At 36.6% G+C, this 23,076-nt stretch overlaps 1 protein-coding gene across 1 annotated transcript in view; it reads right to left on the reverse strand.

Moving 5' to 3' along the window:
- LOC113225604 (basement membrane-specific heparan sulfate proteoglycan core protein-like) overlaps nucleotides 1-18,053 on the reverse strand; it is a 47,706-nt gene extending 29,653 nt beyond the window's left edge. The window contains exons 1-21 of the mRNA XM_026457943.1: nucleotides 18,043-18,053; nucleotides 17,478-17,655; nucleotides 17,169-17,364; nucleotides 16,892-17,055; nucleotides 15,388-15,603; nucleotides 15,080-15,266; nucleotides 13,398-13,730; nucleotides 12,921-13,137; nucleotides 10,792-10,977; nucleotides 10,421-10,706; nucleotides 10,108-10,258; nucleotides 9,619-9,799; nucleotides 8,941-9,152; nucleotides 8,360-8,536; nucleotides 7,911-8,004; nucleotides 7,501-7,594; nucleotides 6,733-6,962; nucleotides 5,781-5,911; nucleotides 4,948-5,214; nucleotides 1,514-1,693; nucleotides 491-651 (exon numbers count right to left, since the gene is read on the reverse strand). Coding sequence (XP_026313728.1) covers nucleotides 491-651; nucleotides 1,514-1,693; nucleotides 4,948-5,214; nucleotides 5,781-5,911; nucleotides 6,733-6,962; nucleotides 7,501-7,594; nucleotides 7,911-8,004; nucleotides 8,360-8,536; nucleotides 8,941-9,152; nucleotides 9,619-9,799; nucleotides 10,108-10,258; nucleotides 10,421-10,706; nucleotides 10,792-10,977; nucleotides 12,921-13,137; nucleotides 13,398-13,730; nucleotides 15,080-15,266; nucleotides 15,388-15,603; nucleotides 16,892-17,055; nucleotides 17,169-17,364; nucleotides 17,478-17,655; nucleotides 18,043-18,053 — 3,852 coding nt within the window. The remainder of the gene's footprint in view (nucleotides 1-490; nucleotides 652-1,513; nucleotides 1,694-4,947; nucleotides 5,215-5,780; nucleotides 5,912-6,732; nucleotides 6,963-7,500; nucleotides 7,595-7,910; nucleotides 8,005-8,359; nucleotides 8,537-8,940; nucleotides 9,153-9,618; nucleotides 9,800-10,107; nucleotides 10,259-10,420; nucleotides 10,707-10,791; nucleotides 10,978-12,920; nucleotides 13,138-13,397; nucleotides 13,731-15,079; nucleotides 15,267-15,387; nucleotides 15,604-16,891; nucleotides 17,056-17,168; nucleotides 17,365-17,477; nucleotides 17,656-18,042) is intronic.
- Nucleotides 18,054-23,076: the final 5,023 nt, after the last annotated feature.

Here is a 23,076-nt window from a genome sequence, read left to right on the forward strand (position 1 = left end):
CACAGCAGTGGACGGGCGACTTTCACGAAATTCGTTACTGAGATTCACACGACCGCGTTTGAATTCTGCAAACCAGCTATAAATAGTCGTTTTTCATGGTGCTTCATCGCCAAAAGCAGTTTGAAGCCGAGCAAAGCTCCGCTGAGCTGTTAAATTACACTAAAAGTCATAGACAATCATACTACGAAAATTTTCACGAGCTAAATCCATGGTGATGTAGACAACCAATTTCTAAATTGACGCCACAATGTAAAAACAAGTGACAGTCAGATGAAACAAACTGTATTCTACAGCCAAGGATTTCCATTTTCAAATATTGTAATTACTTTTTAAATATTGTTTATGTAAGTGGCCAGTTAACTTATAGTGCGCCCTATTAATATCAGGAAGTTTGTTTAACAAGGGGCCGACTAGCTTCGGCGTAGGATCATGGGAACAACTAATGAGAGCTTATTACATAATAATGCATAACGTATTACGAGTAACTTACGTGATTTTCCACGTACTGCCTTTGCTGGTTAGCGTAACGTTCCCATTCGGCTTTTACGTCTCTAGAGTTAGCTCTGCAGAGCACTTCTACATTTTCGCCTACCCTGAAGGCTCTGTTCGGTTGGTCAATCGTTACCAATTTCATTTCTTCATCGGGTTGACCTACAATACACATCTTTAGTGAGAAAATGATTTCAAGATCTTAATATAGAAACCGGACGATTTTCGCCCGATGCGCTGCCGATGCTAATCAATGATTTCCATAGGCTTCAAATTATAAAAACTAAGCAAGTCACAATAAATAAATTACTCAAGAGTTAGTTGATTTTGGTTAGATATATAATCAACCAATGTAGTACATTTGCCTTAACAACAAATAGGTACACTGCAACAAATATCATAATAACAAATGTCAATAATAAAAAGTGTTTAGAAAAGGTTTCACCGACACTCCACCCAACACGAAAATATACCAACTTCATGCTCTATAAGCTGTAATTTAATCACACAATTCCATGCAATTCTAAAAGCATTATTTACAACCAACAAAACTATGAATTAAATTTGTTGACGTCACTAACAATTTACATCTTGTAGTAATTCGATATAAAAGAAAGAAAAAGAAGTATAAAGGTCTTTTTTAAGAGATCTGAACGATAGCGATAAATCCAGCACAAACAAATACAACACAATCACGTCGCTATTACAAATCTGTGCTAGTATTGTTTTCACAGCACTCTCAAAACTTTCCCAATAGTAAGTAATAAGTCAACTTTAAATTTCATAATTTCGGTTTTCTAATTTTTAACATAAATTATTTGTATCTAAACAAACAATGAAACCTGAAGAGAATATTTTTTGAAATAATTAAATATAGCATTATCGTACCGACATATTTATAGAAAGAGACTAATAAGTTCCTATTTGAAGAAAATACGTAACAAGTTGACTTTTTACTTAAATTATTCACTTCCCAACCTGTACCTCAACATCTTAGAATAACTCCAAACCCTAATAGAATTACCATACGGAGAATTGTCGTAAAAGTCGTATAGCCTCTCCGGCAGGAAACGCTTTTCTTTTAGCAAGCAGCTTTCTTCATCGCTCTTGTCTTGACAATCGTAGATTTCATCGCACAAAAGGTCGTCATGAACGCAATGAGATCCATCTTTACAACGAAACTGTCTGTCTGTGCATTCAGTACCTTAATGATTAAAAAATTAAGTCTAATTTCTTATTTCATCATAATTCATATCTAGAAATAAATATCCATTAATATATTTATTTCTAGACAGTGAAATGGCATACATAAGAAAAATTCCAAAAGTTTCGTCTCCTACGAATTTCTCAATAAAATATATTCTAAGATGGACAGAAGTCAATCAGTTTTGTCATTGTACCCAGATAGATCTAATCAAGGTATTACTTAGTACCTGGAATTACTGCGAATAAAGGATTTTATTGTGTAGGTACACCATAACGTAATTAAGTATGTATAAATTACTCTAATTTCTGAAACTGGGTATACGGTGTAAGAACTACTGCTCAAGAACAAATAAAAGCTTACCTCAGCAATAGAATGCATTAAACACACATTAGTGAAGTGCATCCTTTAATTTAGAAGTTTCATCATACATAAAACAATAGGAACAATAAGTCAGGAATGTTTTAAGGTAGTGTGCTGAAACCATTGACTTACAATTATATGGACGTCGGGCCCGCGCTAAAAAGCGTCCGAACTTATAGGGCGTTAAACTCGTATACAGAGCGTCATTCACGCTTTAGTCTTCGTTTGTTCGACTGACAGCGAAGCTAGCAAAATTAGACAGTACTGCGATGACATTACAATTTAAATTCAACGTTTTAGCTTTTTCATATTCCTTTACATGTCACTACGTTTAAATAGGTTGACTTGGGACATTTTTTTCGTGGTTTTTGTATTAGACCCGTCGTCCATTTATTTGTAAGTCAATGGCTGAAACCATTATTTTTCTTAATATACTTAATTGACATTCATTAATCAATTAATGACCCTACATTATTCACTGCAATCTGTCAAAATGAATCTGACACAAACACAAGTTTGAATTAAATAACTCAATGCTGAAAATAATTATAATAACTTAGCTGTAAATCATTAAAAAAACTATCTTTTAGCGAAGCAGTAATTTCAAAAATTCTTCAGTGATGGACTTTCAAACTGCATCAATGTGAAGGCAGGATGACTTTCAAACTAAAATATTTATAAAATGCAAATTTTTTACATTTATTTGAATGAAGACTGGTTCATAATCTTAATTTCACAACAAGAGATATAATCAGAAAATAAAATAACATCAATCCACAGTTTGTCAGTCACACGTGGTAAACCTGCGTGAAAAAAGGTCTTATAACAACTCACAGACAGCAGCAGCGTGTATCCGCTTGTACATTTTTAAATGATGATGAAAAGAGCAACAGGGGTCTATGATCAAAGTTTTTTATTAAACCGGGCTGGTCGAACCACACACAACAAGTGACCTTTTATTTTTATAACATCGAGTGAATCGAGTGACCAGAGGAACAAGTAACGCGCGTGGTGTTAAACGACACGCCTGTCCAAAACAGTTGCAGTGCCGCTCTGAGCTTTAAATCGCAAAGATCTGAGGGTATTGCCACTGCGCCTGATACCCTGAGACATGTCTCACATGCATTATATACAGATATAATTTCACCAGCAGCCTTACACATTACTGTTTGGCGGCAGAAATAGGAAAGGTGGCCGTACGTCCATCTACGAACTCTATTACAAGCAGCTCTACCGTTACTAGATCTGACTTGCAGAAAAGGTTTAAAACCACAAGAATTTTTGAACTTTCAGCCACAGATTTTGGTGATTCTGCTTGTTTACAAGCAACAGTTTTCAATTGGTATGCTTAATTTAAAAGAAGACGGGGACGTTTTGAAGATTAAGCAAAGCCCGGTCGGCCGCCAATCGCTCTTACTCAAGATACCGTTGATGCTTTCGAAAAAAATATTTAAGAAAACTGACGAATCACATATGTTGAGCTTGAGCATCACTGGCCATTGGATTAGCAGCTTCTCAGGCTATTATTATTCACGGTCAACTGTCTCTCCATAAGCGTTGTTCGTAATGGGTTCCACACAAACCCAAAAAGAAAACGATAATTATACTATGCTTACTGCCAATTGATGAAACATGGTTAAAAAGTATAACATTAATACTGTCCTGAAACAAAGCGACAGTCCACGGTATGGCACTATGAAGATGTGCCGACATTTTTCTGCACGCGAGACACATTGCTACTGGGATCCTAGAAGATCAAAGGACAGTCAACTCCGAATGCTTTGTGACAAGTCGCCGAAATCAGGAATCCGGCACCTCCTCTGACATCACGACAATGCCGCTCCGCACACGTCTGCCAGAACATTCGACTATTTTTATTCAAAAAACGTATCTAACCTGCATCAGTCGCCATATTCCACTGACCTTGTGATTTTTACCTCTTTTAAAAATTTTAAGATAAAACTAAAAAAAGGCGACCTGCTTGAAAGCAAAGAAAATGCGTTGGCTGATTATACTTTAAAATTTCTAATGATGGCTACAGATGGTTAATGCTGGCTTCACACAGTCCGTGGCTTAAAGGGCGGCGCGGCCCTTGAAACCTCGAACCGTGAGAAGTCAGCCTAAGGAAGAGTAGTCATCAGTATTTTCCAATTAGTTTAGACGAATGGAAAAGTGTGTACGTGTCATGACGAACGCTTTAAAATAAATCGATACCCCTGTATTATTATACTTTATAGAATAAAATTTACATTTTTTTTTTGCCATTCCTCCACGAGGGGTGTGACATAATTTACATTTTTTGCAAAACAGCCTAATTTATTTTAATACATCATACGGCCCGCACTGATCGACTGCGAAGTAGACCATGCAAAACTGCTCTAATTGGAGTGAGTGTAGTGTAATAGCTTCAAAAATAACAGTCTGACTGAAATTAGAAATCAGAATAATTGTATAGAACTGAAAACAACATTGTTTAGTGTATTAGATATTTCCATTGTATTTTCCTGAAAATTCATTTGGTTACAACTAGACACAATGTAGCTAATATTTTGATTGTAATATTTTTCTGTAATATTTACTGTCACAGTGATGAAAATGCACATTTATAACAGCTTCATAACCAGTGTATCATAAGCAAACAAATGAATTTGAATAAATTCCATTACAATATCAAAAGCGAAGTGAAACTATAAAGAATTCAAAACTAGAAAGTAGAAAATATAAGAAGGAGAACTTGGAAATTGAACAGTTTTGCTAGGCATGCCTGGGTTAAAAGAACCTAAGGCGTTAATTTATAAGCAAAGAGAATACGTATTACTACATTTCCTCACAAAAGAGGGAGCACAAAGCGACTACATTGAAATGACACCCGTGTGTATAGGTACACTGACCGATGTGGAGGTTGATGTAATTGTTTGTTTTTCTTCCGTATCTGTCTTCAATTACACACACGTAGTATCCGCTGTCGGATTTTTTAGCATACTGGATGTATAAGGAGCCGTCGCTCCGCTGTCTTTGCGGGGGTATGGGCCTGCCGTTCTTGGTCCATCTAATCCTGACAGAGGGCTGCGTTACATTGCAGCTCAAATGTACCGTTGCTCCGACGTGTGCAAACTGCTCGTTCTCATGGGACTCCGTAGGCGGACCCACAGACTCCTCTATGAACGTTTATTTATTACCATGCAATCAACTGAACTTCATAAAGTACAGTCAATATTTGTAAGGAAACTTAAAAAGTAAGCATTTGAAATGAAAGTATGTACGAGTGAACCCGTTCCATGAATCGAAAACTTTTCAAAAGGTAAGTTTATGCAAAAAAATGATTCCTCGTCATGGAGCGGTGATAAACATTTTGATGATTGCAATAAATTCGTCAATTATACAATGCCTCTAGGTGAATAGCACAGAATCGTAACAGGTGCTTTTACAGTGCGCAACCTGTACAAGTGTCGTAAGGCGATTATGCATGTGCTTGTGATGTATAGAGTAATCAGATATGAGAGTCCCCATTGAGTGTAGTGACTAACTACTCAGATAACATAATTACACCTCTATGGTTACAATTCTATAATTCGATGCTAAGTAAACTAAGAAGTTGGTTAACTATTAGAAGACAGTTAAGATTATCTATTGTTGAAAACTCTAACACAGGCTGGGGACTCTGTTATCTCATCGATTACACATAAAAACCAGGCTTAGAAATGAAAGAATCAATTATACCTACCGTTGACAATGACTTCAGCGTCAGCGGTTGCATTGGTGCCATACCGGTTTCTAGCAAAACATTGGTATCTCCCGGCGTCTTCTACTTCGATTTGGTGGAATGTTAGAGTGTTCCCACGCGTCTCCATGCGTCTGTGATGAATTATATATTACAAAAATACTGCCCATTGACCGACAGATGCAAATCAGCATAAAAATGAAACAAGAGCAGCAGCTTTTCTAGGTAAACTCAAGTATATGTATAACTTTACCGAAATTGTTGCTTTAAAGCGTGATCAACATCGATCAGCACTACAAACTTTAATGCAGTGGTGCAAACTTTAAATTATTAGATAAGATTTAAAATTATCTTCTACTAACAACATGGATTACACTAGCGGTACCATTTGAGGGTACTACCTTAAGGTGCTTTTCGGCGAAGCGAGACGGGACGAGGTGAGATGAGGAATTAAATTTATATGGCAGAATCACAATTTTCTCCTCGCGTATCTTGGTAGAATTGTTGAGGATTGGTGAGGATGCGCGAGCTGAGAACGTAAATATTTGTTGATGTGGAAATACAATTTCTCGTGCGAGCTTGCGAGTGCTGCACGTTCTCGCGCGAGCTCGCGATAGCTATTAATATTAATTACGAGATTGTGGGGTATGTAAGGTTTGAGATTAAAAAAAGATGACAACTTTCTTCTTCCGTTAACATAACATAATAATAATTTAGCATACATAAATATGATCGCTAGACGAACTGAACGGCACTGTATCTGTCTATCTACACTACAGTGCGAGTTCGCAAAAGCTCGCGATGGCTATTAATACCAATCGCGAGCTCACGATAATTATTAATGGCGATTTTTGGTGCAAATAGGCTGGCCAGATTTCAATTCCCGTCTCACGTCGTCTCGTCTCGCCGCGGCCGTGGCAAAACACCCTTATTCTTTTATTAACTGAAAGCTTACCTAGAGCTAGATTTGTCCAAAGGTCTCCACAAGACATCAACGATATCGTCCCCTTCTACAATGCACTCGACACTTGGCGAGCTCCCAGGTAAGACAGTTTGAGTCTTCGGTTGTAAAGTGATTTTCGGCGGCGCCACAACGACGACGTTCGTGTACGCAGCTTGCTGCACTTCTTGAGTGTAACTATCGATTACTGAGCATTCATATTGACCGGCGTCGCTCTTTGAGACCTGTAAACGAATGTTAAGTTGAATTTACGGCAGCTTACCAGCACCAAATGTGTCTGTTAAGTATGAAATTGTTGTTCTGTAATTCTGGCCACGGGGAAATAAAATAAAGTCTTCTCAGTGAAAGATGCAGACTAGAAACTTTTTTCAAATAAAACTTAAGCGCTAGAATTTCAAATTTCGACTGTAATAATTTATTTTCATGTTGAGTTCATTTTGCATTTAAATCAACTTTTCTACTACCTGTTGAGCAAGTGACTCATTAACGACATATATAAAGTAACGAATACTCTGTGCGTTTTTTGTTTACCCTTTCCCACAAAAGTTTTAAACTAGGATATGATTCGAGTCTCTGGGCGATTAGAGCTTAAGGCAAATAATGACGAGTTGCAAGCAACATTTGAAGCGGCTCCTACGCAAACTATAGAGGAACTAACAGCATGAGCGATTGTTCATCATGTTCACAATATCTCAAAAGCCTGTGATGTGATACATAATGGGGGCAGTTGGTTTGCGATAAGACATAAATAGCAAAACTAACGTTGTAGATGGTAAGCACGGATCCTGAGGCAACGGCGTTGTTTTGTAAGGGTGCGTCAATTCTGTTCCAACGATTGTCGCCATTCACGTCACATCTGGAAAAAATAAGATTTAAATTTACATCTTTCGCCATTTTGCGGGATTTTAAAGAAATTGGTTTTCTACAAAGATCAAGATCTAGTATGTCATTATTTAAGACCTAACAGAAACTTGTCAGCATTAATAATGTATCAAAACATAAACCATTTTATCTGGAAATGATAAGGCTAGTTTTTACTATAACGACTATTGACTCAATGTATAATGTGTATTTATTAGACTAACCTAATGGTCGGTACAATGAATGACGACTTTATAGCAAGTTAAGGACGGGACAAGTCTTCATTTTCGTTGTGTAAACTTAAAACTTACTCGAGTCTAGCGAAAGGATCTCCTTCGTAAAATACCATGCTTCTGGGTTCGCCATTGTCAATGTAGGTATTTAAATCACCTTCGCCGCTACCGCCTTAAATAAAGCAACAATGATAAATTATTTTTGTGTATGGCACTACCTTAATTGGCGTGAAATTTATAACTGAGTTGCGTATTGAGGTGAAATCCTTCGACGGTGAGAATACAACTACGAATAAGATATTAAAGCATTCTGATTTAAAACAGTAACTACGTAATTTGAGATATCTCTTTTACACCATCTGAATTAGTATACAAAAACTTTCAACATTGATAACAGCTACGGAATTAAATTTCAATAGGAATTAGGAATACAACACATATAATTCTCCGTCATTAACGACGATAAACGATCAACAAATGTTAGGACCAACTGGCAACCCCTAGAATTGGATATGAAATTTACCTACCTTCATCAATAACTCCTCCGTCGCCTCTGGCAAATCTAATAGCGAATTGTTCCTCAGACGTGCCCGCTGCGGACGTAGCTGTGCACACGTAGATGCCAGCATCGCGTTCCGTAACTGACGTGATGTAAAGCGTCGCAATGCCTGGCGAAGCTCGCACTACTTCGCGATAGTCGTCCCCTGGCAAAATAAAAATAAAAAATTTGCTCGACTCTTGATTAAATCACCAGCATCTTCAATACCTCCCTCTCCATGTATATTTTACGTAATTATTCCATTGCTCATAAAGAAGTTTAGCATTAATTTCTTCTATGACTGCCTCTCTGGCCGAACGGTTACCATGCTGATTAGCCACGCAGAGATCCTGGTTCGATTCCCGGGCCCGGGAGAAATATTTCTATGGCTAGATTTATTTCTATCGTGAGTTTGGATATGTGTATCCATGGCGCCCACAATACAAGGTTTCCCTAGTGTTTCCCTAGCCGGGCTATGAATTGGTGTGTACTATTATTACCTTTTTTAACTTTTAATGAAAATCACTACTTTGTTGACTCTATAATCTGACAAACAGGATTGCAACTTACGACTTATGGAAACTTGAGGTTCAGGATATCCGGTAGCTCTGCATTCAACTTTTACATAGTCGCCATTTTCTACAACAAGGTACTGGCGTGGCATGATGGTGATTTCGGGAGGCGACCGCACTTTTAGCACAGCGCTGGCACTGGCTCGGCCCGCGACATTTGTTGCCGTGCATGAGTATTCGCCTTCATCATTTACTTCGACGCTTTCGAATCTGGAATAATAAAATTGTTGAATGTAACGAAATTGAATTTCATTATCATATCGCTCAAAGATGGTACAATAAGGTAGTCATTACTGTCGGTGGTTGAGCAATATATAAAGACTGAAAGACTTAAAGAGGCGCATAGTCGGTGTTTTGTAGAAAGAGCGAAAGTGCCATTTCGAAAAATTTTTCAGGGCAGCACGTTTTAGATTTTAACAACTTTTTTAAAATATTAACGTTCTGTTTTAAAATTCAATTTTAGTTTTAATTAACCTTCAGTTTTAAAATTGAATATAAAACAGGACGTAATTATTTTAAATAAAATCGTGAAAAATTAAAACATTTTCCCCTGAAAAAAAAATTGTCGAAATGGCGCTTTCGTCCTTTTTATAAAACACTGTCGTCGGTATATGCATGGCAAAAGTGCCTGCTTAGACTGAGCGTAATATCGATACATCAATAATGTAAGACGGACCTCAGCACATTTTGCGGCAGAATCTGTGTGGACAAAGACAGCTGTCTTCCACCACTCCTGTCCCATGTGACATCTGGCACGGGAACTCCTCCCAGCACGCGGCAATGGAATTCGAACTGTTGACCCAGAGGAACTGCTTGCTCGCCTTGAGGATATATCACGACTTTCGGTGGCTCGCGTTCTAAAAGATTATTTAATTGTCACTTACACAACCACAGCGAAAATTATTACTTTTTTTTTTCAAAACAAGTGCCTATGTAAAATATATATTATAAATATATATTTTACATAGGCACTTGTTTTGAAATATATATATAAAATATATATATAGCTAATTTATTAAATTAAGCTTAGGTTATTTATGTAATAGGACTTTTACGCCAAAATTAATCACATTCTTGAGCAACTTGATAAGAAACTGATCAATTGGATCCTTTGCCTGCATATTCTGTGCAAGGGATATTTTGCCAAGATGTAATGTTTTCTTACTTTCTATTTCAACGTAAACGAAGATATTTTCGATTGTCTCTCCTGCGATTACACCCTCGCACTGATAGTAGCCCTGGTCGTCCTCTTGCGCATTAGAGATGATGAGGGTATTGTCTCGTTGGCTTACACCAGGTCCAAAAGAACCGTTATGCTGTAAAGTATTTAATTATTTGTGTTAATTACTTAACAATAAAATTCATAAGAGTTACCAGATATTATTTTCAAAGAGCCCTATTAACAAGAAAGCCTACTTTCGAAGATATCATTTACAATTAATAATGTAAAAAGTACGAATAAAATAAAAAATACGCACCTTCTTCCATCTGATGAAAGGCAGTGGATATCCACTGGGCGTACATTCCACTGAACCGCTGCCTCCCGTGGGGATTGTTAAACGGTCTACGGGCACTGTTATATTGGAGGCATCTGCAGAATTGGGCGGAGAAGTAAGAATGACGATTAGTGTGACAGGAATCGATTGTACGCCAGACGATATGGCACGGCAAATGTAGACACCCTGGTTCTCACGCACTGCTTTATCGATGTACAAAACGCCGTTATCTGTGCGTACGTTTGCTTGGAATTCACCGCCGTCTTGCCTGGTGAGTTATAATATATATTTAAAAAGTGTTTTCGACCAATACATTTCCTCGTACGAAGATACGATCACTTCACAATGTATACCTAATCCATTCGATAGATCCAGCGGGCATATTCGAAGTTCCAGTACAGACGATGCGGGTGCTCTGTCCTTCAGTGACCTGCGATGTTTGCGGGGAGACAGTGAGGCGGTCGCTCGGCCACATCCTGGGGCGAACTACCACCATGGCAACGCGGTCTGTTGTTCCAATTGCATTGGTAGCAATACACCTACAAAAATTGAATTAGTATTAAACAAGTATAACAAATAATGTGTGCTTTGTAGTTCGCATATTCCCAGTCGGACATAGTTATGCAAACTAGAACCAACCCACAAAATGTCAGTTTCGAGATAATTAGATTTTAGTAAAAACAGTGTGAAGAAATAAATAGGTAAGTTATTTGAGACAAACAACGTGAGTTATGTGTAGCTTTGAGAATGATATGGGGAAACTATTATGTATCTTTTTATTTCGTTACCGAGAACCATGTTCTAGTTTTCGTAATGAAAACGCTAAACATCTACAGTACTTCAGTACATGTGACATGGATCCGTTTAGCATATTTAAAAAAATACATTATGAAGTTAAGCAGCGTGGTTCTTTTTAGCCATTAAAAAGTTACTTAGTTAAGGTTGGTACCCTGAAGGACATTTAATTTCACCGTTTTGGTTTGGTAAATTGCCAGGATCTTTTGTGAGCAGGTAAAGGACACGTCTGGTGTTCTATCTAAATACATAACTCAATTTCACTCGAGGAGTGGGTTGGTTCTTGTTTGCATAACTATGTCCAATTATAAGCAGCTTTTAAAGTTGTGTTTTTCTTGCAAGAATCAACTTCCGTTTTTTACTATTAATGTAGTTACATAAAAATTTTGATAAAATGCAAATTACTGCAAACTAAACGCAGCAGTCGTTAAATATTAGTAAATGATTCTGAATGACTGCACATCACACCACACAGAAAAACCTGAATCACCTAACTGAATTATATAAGAAGGAAACGACACACATATCGATAGCGCGGTTTAAATATCTAGCAAATCTTTGCATTGTAGTTATAATTAGTGTCTACTTGGTTCCTCTTAAATATTAGAAGTGCTGCTCAACCATTGATATTTCATAAAACCACAACGTACATTTAAAAAACCGCCTAAACAATTATTGGCAATAAAAATGGTCAGAGACTGAATTTGCCGCTGCTTATCGTTTATGGTCTATTTTTGTAAAGTCGTATTTTGATCATTTTACTGGAACTTTGCAGAGCTTGGCCTTAAAAATGTGTATGTACCTAATGAAAAGAGAATAAGTATGAATGTGATGTGTTAAAAAATAAATTCCTTTTATGCTGTTCCGCCGCCATTAGTGAGATAATAATCTCAGTACAGAGTACTAAAAAAACCGACCTCAAAAGTACGTGGAATTACGTCTATTTGCTAAGTTTTATTGAAATATCCCCTAGTTCGCCACTATACAGGACTTGACACTGGAGATAATAAAAATCGGTTCTCGGAAGCGGAAAAACGCCTTGAATTGGAGAAATAGCAAAGTCAACCATTAAAATAATTGCTCCTAAATTAAAGTTAGGCGCTGTTTATAAAAACGAATTTTTATGCGTGAACAGCCACCCTTAGAGGTAGATGATTTTCTTCAAAATAAAATGGGACCACTACGGAAGTACCCCCTTTCCAACAAAAAAAGAATCATGAAAATCGGTTCACAAATACCGGAGTTATCGCGTAACATACATACAAAAAAAAAAGAACATACAGTCGAATTGAAAACCTCCTCCTTTTTTGAAGTCGGTTAAAAATAGGTAAATAACTGCTTATAGACCTCCTTATAAATATTTATAGGTATACTGAAAATAGTTCATTAAAAAGGAATATGATTATAGGAACTATTTTCATTATTTCTTGAGAAATAAGTGTTGAAAGCAGTTTCGGGAAATGTTGTCTCTGCGATCAGTTCAATATCGCATAGTTTATTTTATGTTTGATGAATTGTTATTTATATGATTGAATCATTGTTATGTTTACATCAATAGTTTTCATTTTGTTGTGACTAATGTTTAGATACAAAATATCGTTTACTTGATGATATCCTAATGATAGCCTGAATAGGGATAAGCGCGCTGCAGGCCGTCTACTAAATAGTTAGAGATGACATTAGCTACCTGTATTCACCGGAGTCCTCCTGCCTCGCATTTTCAAGGATGAGAGTGCCATCATAGGTATTTGCGGACGGAGATAGGGCGCGGCTAGTGGCTCTTTGCCATGTAATTCTGGGAGCTGGATTGCCCGACACGATACACCGGAGAGTAACTCTCTCGCCTTCATAGTACTCGCCCGTGGGCGGGTCTATCGTCACCGTCGGCATTGTCATGTCGTTGCCTGAGAAGATCAAATAGGTACTTAGAACGAAACAAACATGTATATATTCCTAAACACTGATTGGGTCAAAGACTCCGCAATTTAGTAATAGTCATTAGGACGAATATTTTGCTTGCTTACTCACCCTTCGCGTAAAACACCCAATCCGGAACAACTATTCCAAGAAAGCGTTAACGTAAATGTAAGTTAGAATTGAAAGAAATTGTAATAAATACACATTTCTATTGTTGCGTTTTTCTCAAAATCTCTTAAGTACTCACCTGGTACTTTTAGGGTAGCAATAGCCTGAGCTGTGGAAACACCATCCATTGTCTCACAAATGTATTTCCCGCTATCAGACATTTGCAAATTTGTAATAAGTAGTATGCCACTCCAATTGTCGACTTGGCTTCTGCCCTGTGGTAAGGGACCACCGACCTTCGTCCAAGTGATAGGTAGGCGTTGGGTGGTCATTACACTTTGCGCTTGACAACTGAAATTAACGCTGCTGCCCACTTCTTGAATCTTAAAGGTCGGGCTGGTGATTCTAACAATTACTGTAGAATTGGGCGGTGAAGGCATTACTGGCTCTTCAGTGGTCGAACCGGTTCCAGCTGAAACAATACCCAGTTCAAAAGTATTTAAATGTAAAGTCAAAGAAATCCTCAACGGCTATAATTATTTATGATCAGCAACAGACAGGAACAAGTGAACATTAAATAAAATGGAACTGTATGTGAGATAAACATTAATGTACATGTACATTTTAGTGTTCCATGACCGCATTATTTATAGATTAATAGGCAATAAATAAATGTCACTAAAGAAGCACTCATGTAGGTAATAATAATTACTGATTTGTCAATGCGTGAACAGAAATTAAACGGCGTGGAACACTAATAGACACTCATACTCCAGCGGTCAGTTATCACTGACTGCTGTAGATGTGGCCAAACGAACATTCAAGACGACAGCCAGGAACCATAGCACAACATTAACATTGTACAACATTAATATCGTTGAACAAACATTAGATAACATCAAATGACGTTAATATATCACAACAATCACTGACTCCGCTGACAAGACAAATAAGCACGCCAACCAGGGCAATCGAAATACAAAGGCAATTATCCTCGCATAGAGATTCTTCATAGAGAGACTTCTCATAGAGATTGTTATATTACTTTGTTCATTCAGAACTTGTATTAAACATCTATCCTGAACAGAAGCGAAGGTCATCTGGTAGACCAGAAATTGTATTAGCTACTTAAACAAAATACGAAAACATACAATGCTGGAACTTGGAGTTTAAAACCCCTAAGATCACTCCCGTCGACGTAACTGTGTGGCACTGAACTGTCAAATCTTGCCGCGTGTCCCAGGTGGTATGCCACACACGTTCACCATGCCATCCATCGATATGACGCGTCGATTCGTTATAATATTTTTGAGCGGAATCCACTTCTCGTCCATCGGAATGAAACTGTATGGCAAGGGGCTCCGGCGCTTTATATTTGCAGGTCCATGTGACCGTTTTGAATAGTGATTCGGTATCGCCGTCATCATAGATTTTAGGATACAGTTCCATGACTACACCTAGTGACCGTTTAATAATCAATTATTTTTTGGTAAGTATATGTACTTTCGTATCGAATAGTTTTCAGGAAATAAAGGTATGTATGTAATGCTTGCTTATGCAATTGTATTAATTTATTATAGTCTTTACGTGAGCAAAAAATTGAAATTTTCTTACTAGAGACGAAAATTCTATATTGTCTTTATTTATCTATATTTACGGAGGAAACGCCAAATCGAATGAATTGTTTACTCCGTGGGAGCAAACAATTCATTCTATATTTTAACCCCTCTCCGCAGGAAACAAAAGAATTTTTCCAGTAAATGGAATGAAAAATATTTCTTTATGTAAATAGTAACATGTCTTTGAAACTTTCTAACTCACCAACATTAGAGCAGTCCGGTCCAACGAAAGGTGGTCGACAGTTGCATACAACCTCATTGCGGTTTCCAAGTTGACAATCGTGACCATTGCAGTTGCACTGGTTACACCGGCCGTATTGGTCAGCGTACCATCCCGGAAGGCAGTTTTCGCAACTTGTTCCCGTGTAACCAATAGGACACTTGCACAGCTGAAATATAATAAAATGTTTGTGTGTGTTTTCATACAATACAAAATTTTATTTTTCAACTAATTATTTTCAGCACTATCTTATATTGAAGGTTCTCCAATATTTGATTAATTTTACGTACCTCAATTTCTTTGGCAGGTGTGAAGCCAGGAGACAATTCGGTAACCGTGTCCATAGCAACGTCTGCAATGGCAGTAGACGTCGTTGTTCTGGACAGTGTTGCTCGCACCAGCACACGTCTTAAGTTTTTTAAAACAGCCATGAACACCGATCGGCTTGCTGGAGTTGCCGAATTGAGAACATACCACCCATTTTCACGAATTGGTACTTGGTAGCTCTAAAAAGAAAATAATGACAGGCTTTAACTGTTTTTTAACCTTTTGTACTTTCGCGGGTTTTTTTTATGATACCAAGAGACGGGACGAACTAGGCGTGCGCCTGGTGGTAAGCATCACGCCTGTCTATAACAGTTGAAATGTACACTAGGAGCTAAAGCTCCAGTGACAGTGTCCTTCAGCTCTTTGCGATTTTTAAATCGCCACTGCGCCTGTCACTCTGAGACATAAGTTGACAAGTCACATGCACTTATAGTTTCACCAGCACCCTTGCCCTTCAAAACCGAAACTCAGTAATGCTCTTATTACTGCTTGGCGGCAGAAATAGGTAAGGTGACAGTACTTCACTGGACGAACTCTTTCACAAGAAGCTCTACTGCTACTAAAACATGGAAAAGAACTGATGAACTTTAAACAGCCACAAATAATCATCAAACCTAACAATCAGTCCATCCGTTTGGAAGCCACGATGCCAGACCGACATAAAAATACACAGACAAAAGCTTCAAACTTTCAACTCCCACTTTTACGCCAGTTGTTAATGAAAGAATATGATAATGAGGGATGTGAAGACCAATTTCAAAATTTTCGTTTAAATATATTTTTGATCTTAATTAAAAAGAAAAAAGATTTTTACATTTAGTGTTTGAATATATATATTCAAACACTCTAAATGTATAAAAGAGTACGTCGTCCTGGTTGGCGTATCAATGCAAAACATCGAGACTTCTGAAGCTAAAAACATGAAATTCTCACTACCGGGCCCACTGGTGGGTAATAGTAAGGTATCGTCATCAAGGAATTCAGCATTTCTGCCTATAAAGCTCACACTGATGATTATTATGCCGTGGTATCCTTAGGCATGTCGAAGCATACCACGGCGCGACATAGTGCTCGCACCTAGCTCCTCATCAGATCAGTCGAACCGTTGCAAGCTGGTTTTATACCCGTTGTATATTTAAAATAAATATTTAAAAATATACAACTACGTAATAAAATTGGTAGCCTTGCTAAAGAAGTTGAGAATTATATTCCAAGAAAGAGAATATTTTTTTTCCCTAAGCTAACCGCAACTTAGTTTTTGTAGCTAAGACTAATAATTAAAATTTCAACTAGGTATACCCATATCTTAACTTAAAGGTATATTACAATTCGCCACCTAAAGCTTCCCTGCAGTACCATTCCATAATGCTCTGGCCAATTTTTGTAATGTACGAGTACGAGGCTGACGCGCGGCCGTATTTTACGCTATTGGTAAATGCATGCTACTGTACGTAATTTTTTTCTTACAAGAGGTTGTCCGGAACTCAACGGAGTAGGGTTGCTCCAATACACAGAATCCGAGTCTCCCACAAAGATGACGTCAGTACCAGGTGTCGACGTTTCAGAGTATCCACCGCTTTCGAACGTTTGTGTCAGTGATAGCGATCCACCGTAAGACAGTAGCCGGTTTCCTGTGAACCATGCCATTCATAAACGATTTCTTTTGGAATATGTCCTGATGTTACAAAATATTTAACGTTAATTATTTTATAATGTAAGTAATGGCTTTATTATTTACGCTCACCAGGGAAGACAGGTAATGACCAATACAATGTTTGATCAGGTGGACTAGAGAAAATGTATAAGAGTTCGCTCTCCTTGGGCGCGGGGACAAATTGATCATTGATAACTAGATCGCCGTTGAGGTTCGTGATGGAGTAGCCACCGTAGTCTATGCCGAACATTGATGCTGGCATAGGGATCCTCATATAATGTTCAGCCTGGAAGGAAATCATTCAGATATAATGTAAATACATTTGTCATCCAAAGACGAAGCGCGTAATTTATTTTCTTAGCCATTTGAAGAGTCAACTTTAGAGCATCTTGTACTAACTTCATAGCAGTCAGTAGTTACTCCACTGCAGTAACAAGATAAACAACCGAGTGGATTATCTTTGCTTAATCCGAAAGAACCAGGTCTGCATGTATTACAGAAATTGCCCTGCACGTTCTGTTTGCAACGACAGTAGTTATTGCTTTCACATGGCCCGTCTGTCCCGCTAGGATCACATCTGAAAACAATGATAAAATCTTGTACCGATTTTCGAAAGTATGTTGGATTATTATATTTTTAAAAAATATCTACAACAGCCAGCAAAAAATTTTTAGTGAAACTGTGCAATGATAATAAACAGTATTGGAATTTCGCCTACTGTATTACCTACCTACTACTGTACTGGATAAGAAGCCAAAAGTATTCGTTTGGAGAGTTTGATTATGATTATAGGCACAAGATTGGTGAACTTAAATATCGATGTCAGCTGCATCTTTAACGAAAAATAAGACATACGTTTGTTGAAAAGTTCTTTTTTGTTTGGAATACTTTCAAACTTAATTCCTGACAATTTCTAAAAATCGCTCAGAATCAGATTTTTTTATTAGTAGATAAAAAAACATACCTAATCTGCATCTTAAAAATCGTTCTTAGAACAAATCTTACCAAGCGTTTAAGAAATCGTTTCGAAGACGTTTGAATAGGGCGGAGACCACTACGCGAGCTCAGTAAACTGCCTGGAATTCAAACTGGCATCCCATGAGCTTGTAAATATTTAACGCGGCAGACACCGATATTTCAGTTCAATCATGTGCAATCAAGGCAATTTCGTAGTACCATAATGCTCACGTGGATATGATTTTATATTTATGCATGCACTGACCTAAGATCATTACACTGACGACTGACCACTTTTTTAAGCCAGCTTGCTGCTGTTTTAGAGTGGCCATCATGGGATAAAATATTAACTTCAAATATGTCATCAAAGTTTTTAAAAGTTACGATAATACCTTGTTTTTTGGTTTTATCTTACTATTATTTTCTTTATGGCGGCCACTAAGCCTGTGCCAGTGTCAGTTTTATAAGAATAATATAAAAATTATGGGCATCATCGCCAGTATCAGTTGAGATTTTTTCTTCCTCAAATGCAAACAACAATGCTTAATATTTAACCTGTGTAATATTTAATTCCGAAGAAATCTCGACAAATAAGTTGATAAATAATTATAACTTTTTAATAAAAAGAACTAATCTCAAATGTTTGTGGAATTACGTCTATTTGCCAAATTTTATTGAAATCGTGAAAAATGGATGAAATCCTATAAACCAGATTCATCCTCTAATTTACACCTAATTTGCAACATTATAGGTGCAATATTTTAAATTTAAATGGAACTACTACTGTGTATCCCTTTTCCAACAAAAAAAAAGAATAATACAAATCATATTATAAATGTCGGAGTAATCGTAACAACAAAAAAAAAACAGTCGAATTGAGAACCTCCTCCTTTTTTTGACGTAGGGTAAAAAACAAAAAAGAGCTTTTTACTTTTTATTTATTTAGGGGCTTTGATCATTACAGAACATGTCGGCCCCGTTCTTGCCCTATTAGAAAAACAATACCCCAAGAAAACAATAAAATCCAGACAGATAAATAAAAACACTCCTAACCAAACATGTACACAAAATCTTCGCTGAACTACATGTTATTTATGAGATACCTATTACGGACATTAATGAAGACTGCATTGACTTACAATTATAAGGACGTCGGGTCCGCGCTAAAAAGCGTCCGAACTTATAGGGCGTTAAAATCGTATACAGAGCGTCATTCACGCTTTAGTCTTCGTTTGTTCGACTGATAGCGAAGCAAGCAAAATTAGACAGTACTGCGATGACATTACAATTTAAATTCAACATTTTAGCTTTTTCATATTCCTTTACATTTCACTACGTTTAAATAGGTTGACTTGGGACATTTTTTTCGTGGTTTTTGTATTAGACCCGTCGTTCATATAATTGTAAGTCAATGGAAGACTGCCATAATTTAAATAAATGATATATTTTTACAAAAGAAGATTTTACCAAACTACCATCTTTATAGTAATAAGTCAAATCGTTTAAAAAACTAAAAGTGACGTCAAATCAACCATCAAAATGAAAAGTACCTATCTAAATAAATTGTCTATAAATAAATATTAGAAATGTAGAAAGCAGGGGGTTAAAAATCACCATCGAATCACGTATATATCAGTCATGACTTGAAATTGTATAAGGGATTGAAATGGCCAAGGGTAGTGGAAAATCAACAGCAGAAGGTCCGGCCATCGCTGATTTTAGTTTCAGCCTTAACCAACTGATGACCGCCATTGGATCTGTGATTATACTAATTCTACTGTTTTTAGTCGTATGTCATGTTCTCAATTCATCTAAATAATGCAAGCTGGCGATGATAATCCTTGTTATACTGTAGACCTTCTACAGATTTTAATTATCGGATTCGCAATCGTTTCCCTCCTGATTGCCATGAATTATCTGTGCCAATACCCCCAATGCGCCTAGATACACTTAAATTTGGATGAAATTTGATGAAATTTGGATAGGAGATACACTAAAAAATAAAAGCATACTGGTACGATGCACTAGCATCTAATTGAAGATCCGGTATGGCAGAAATGGATAGCGGTTTGGTTGTGCACCTTTCAAGCTTTGTTAACTTATTTGGTAGCATGGTAATAATCAGTGCAATTTTAACTGTTATTTGCTACGTCATGAAAGGTAAAATATAAGATAATAAGGTAAAATATCATGCTGTTGTTAACCTATTCTTAATAAAGATCTTTAATTTCAATTTGAAAAATGTATTATGTATTTAAACCTATGCTTAACTACTAATTATCACTCGTAATTGTTTGTTGTTTCTTTCCGATGTCATGTGAGCTCTATCTAACACGTGTGTTTGAGTTCACTAGTCCTGTGAATGATGGATGTATCAACAGAAGTAATAATTTAGGTGAAAAGTAAAAGATTTTGATAGCATTTAAAAAAAATATATTATATATATTCTAAATTTTCCTTTCTCTATCCACAATGTATAGCACAACTAAATTAGTTCTTGTGAATAATAATAATCACTTAGGCTTTCTAACAACTGTCTTGTATTCTAAGATTGGTTTTATATCTTGCTGGCTGTTTGATGGGTATTTTATTAGAAAAGGCCTACGCAAATTGTAAAATACTTCTTAGTTTATTTTGTACATTAACATTTTGGGCATCATATAGACAACCGTTATCAATATCAACAACAAACAAACACTCTTATTTTAGACTATAACGTGTCGTTTTTTTTGTGTAAATGAATTTAATAATACCCTTAAATATACACTTAACACAACTCTTTAGAAACAACTACTGTTAAAATAAAAACGAAACTAATGTTTTATTTCATTTATGTTTTATTTTTATGCTACTACTACAATTGATAGCGCAACATTAAAAAGAATAAACTTAATAAAGACTTGAGATTACAGCACACCCCGGACACTCCATACATCGGTTGAAAGTTATTTACCTTCTACTATTACATACAGCAAAGCGCTATCTGCACACGCGCAAATATGTGCGTGAAGTGGCAGGGTTACCCATCACTTTCTCGTATCTATTACGTGATAGGAGCGGCGACTTCACGAAAATTCTAACGCGCATCAGTGATCTATAATTCTATTAATAGTATTATAATAATTACATATGTTGAATGTGGTCTGTGGTTGAAGTATTTATATCGATATAATCGCAAATCCAAATTTCCAACAAGGATTTATGGAAAAGATGATTAGTAGGTATACTTGTTTCAAAATTGCTTAATAGTTTTTGATCAATCAAACATGTTTAAGCTTAAACAATTATAAATAAAAGCTTAGCCGAGTTAAAATGGGTCTGGGCTGGTCACATCTCCCGCGTGCCGAACGAGTCGTAGGTTAAGAGAAACATGGGGTGGAAACCCCACAACTCATAACGGAGACGCGGTAGACCATGTCGGCGATGGCGGATAATTATTTGTCCCTTTTAAAGTACTGGCCAGATGTAGCCCAAAATCAGGATCAATGGAAACATGGGCCTTTGCCCAGTAGTGGTGCAGAATAGGCTCTTTATTTATATCATAATGTAGAATTTGATAGGTACTCATACATCTAACTTAATCTGACAGGCGCAGACAATACTTGATGAACGGTGTAAAACACTACATTTATACGATTTTTGAAGACTAACGTCCGTAAAAATGACACACTCAATAATATATCCAGAACTCAAAGGGGAATTATAGACCCAAATGAGCTGAAGGATATAATAATAATGTGCTATTAGCTAGACAAACACGCCATCTGCTGAAACCATGCTAAATTTAAATAATTCCCTGAAGGACTTCCCTACCCAGAGTGACATAGGTAATGGACTCTAAAGTAACACTCACTCAGACCAGAATTAATTAACAAATTCATATTTTTAACCACATAGTTTCTGTATTTGCAATTCCTACATAGTTTAAGTCAATTATTAACCACTATTCTGCAAGCACGCATTGCTCGGTAAGTTTACTTGGTCCTACAGTTCTAACATCCGCCAGATTATCATCATCAACATCTCATCTTTTTTTCTATATAGACGGAGTCTTCCCAGTAATCATTAGATCAAAAGTTGCAGTCGTCACAAGCGCACTTACAATTATATCACTCTCCTCTAATACCTACATAAAAACAGCAATATCTATTTCAGAATACACTTTTAATTTTCATAATAGAAGGTAAGTAGGTTATAAGACTTACATTTTTTATTTATGCGAAATTGATACCAACAGAGAAAAGCAAAGAATTATCATTATACAAGTATCGGCGTCGTATAAATCACTATTGAATCGATTCAATAACGGTTTATTAGCGCATTAATTGGTAGGTATGTGAAAAGAAATAGATAAATAAATATAGAAAAATGGTTAGTTACAACTTGTATCTGCCGATACACGTAGTTTATTTAACTCTTTGTTTGTCTGTACAGGAAATGAAACATTGTCAATAACCTGAATGGTTTGTTTTTTATTATGCTTACTGGTTGAATTTTATTACTAGGTGTCCCAAAGAGCGTTTTACTATGTTTTAATAAAGTTATATTTGTCCAGATCATTGTGGAAATTATAATTTTGTCATCAAATAGTCAACTAATTATTACTAAAGTCACATGTACAGATGATTCTTCGTTTCGATCGATCGTCACGATAATGGTATCGATCCGTCATTACTTCCCAGGTGTTCGAGTTATTAACGATGTGTAACGACATAAACATACACTATACATCGATTTGGCGGTGCGATCAGTATGAAACGATGGATCGTGAAGACAAATAGTCCCGTACATAGAGGGCTTAAGACTTAGCTGGTTTTTGACTACTAACAGATTAAAACCGCTCGAGAGACGAATACAAGAGTGACAACGTCGCAGCCAATAATTAGTTACTAGTGATAATCGTTATTTACTTCTTCTTCAAGACTAGTGGTGGCCGCCATTAATAAAATAATAATACTTCTTCTTTTTCTTTTTTTTTTTTTTTTTTTTTTTTTTTTTTTTTTAAACAATAATACAGTTTTACTTTAAATTTATTTTTTGC

This window comes from Hyposmocoma kahamanoa, unplaced genomic scaffold, assembly GCF_003589595.1.
Source record: "Hyposmocoma kahamanoa isolate Upper Pololo Valley unplaced genomic scaffold, ASM358959v1 100021, whole genome shotgun sequence".
Taxonomy (NCBI): Eukaryota; Metazoa; Arthropoda; class Insecta; order Lepidoptera; family Cosmopterigidae; genus Hyposmocoma; species Hyposmocoma kahamanoa.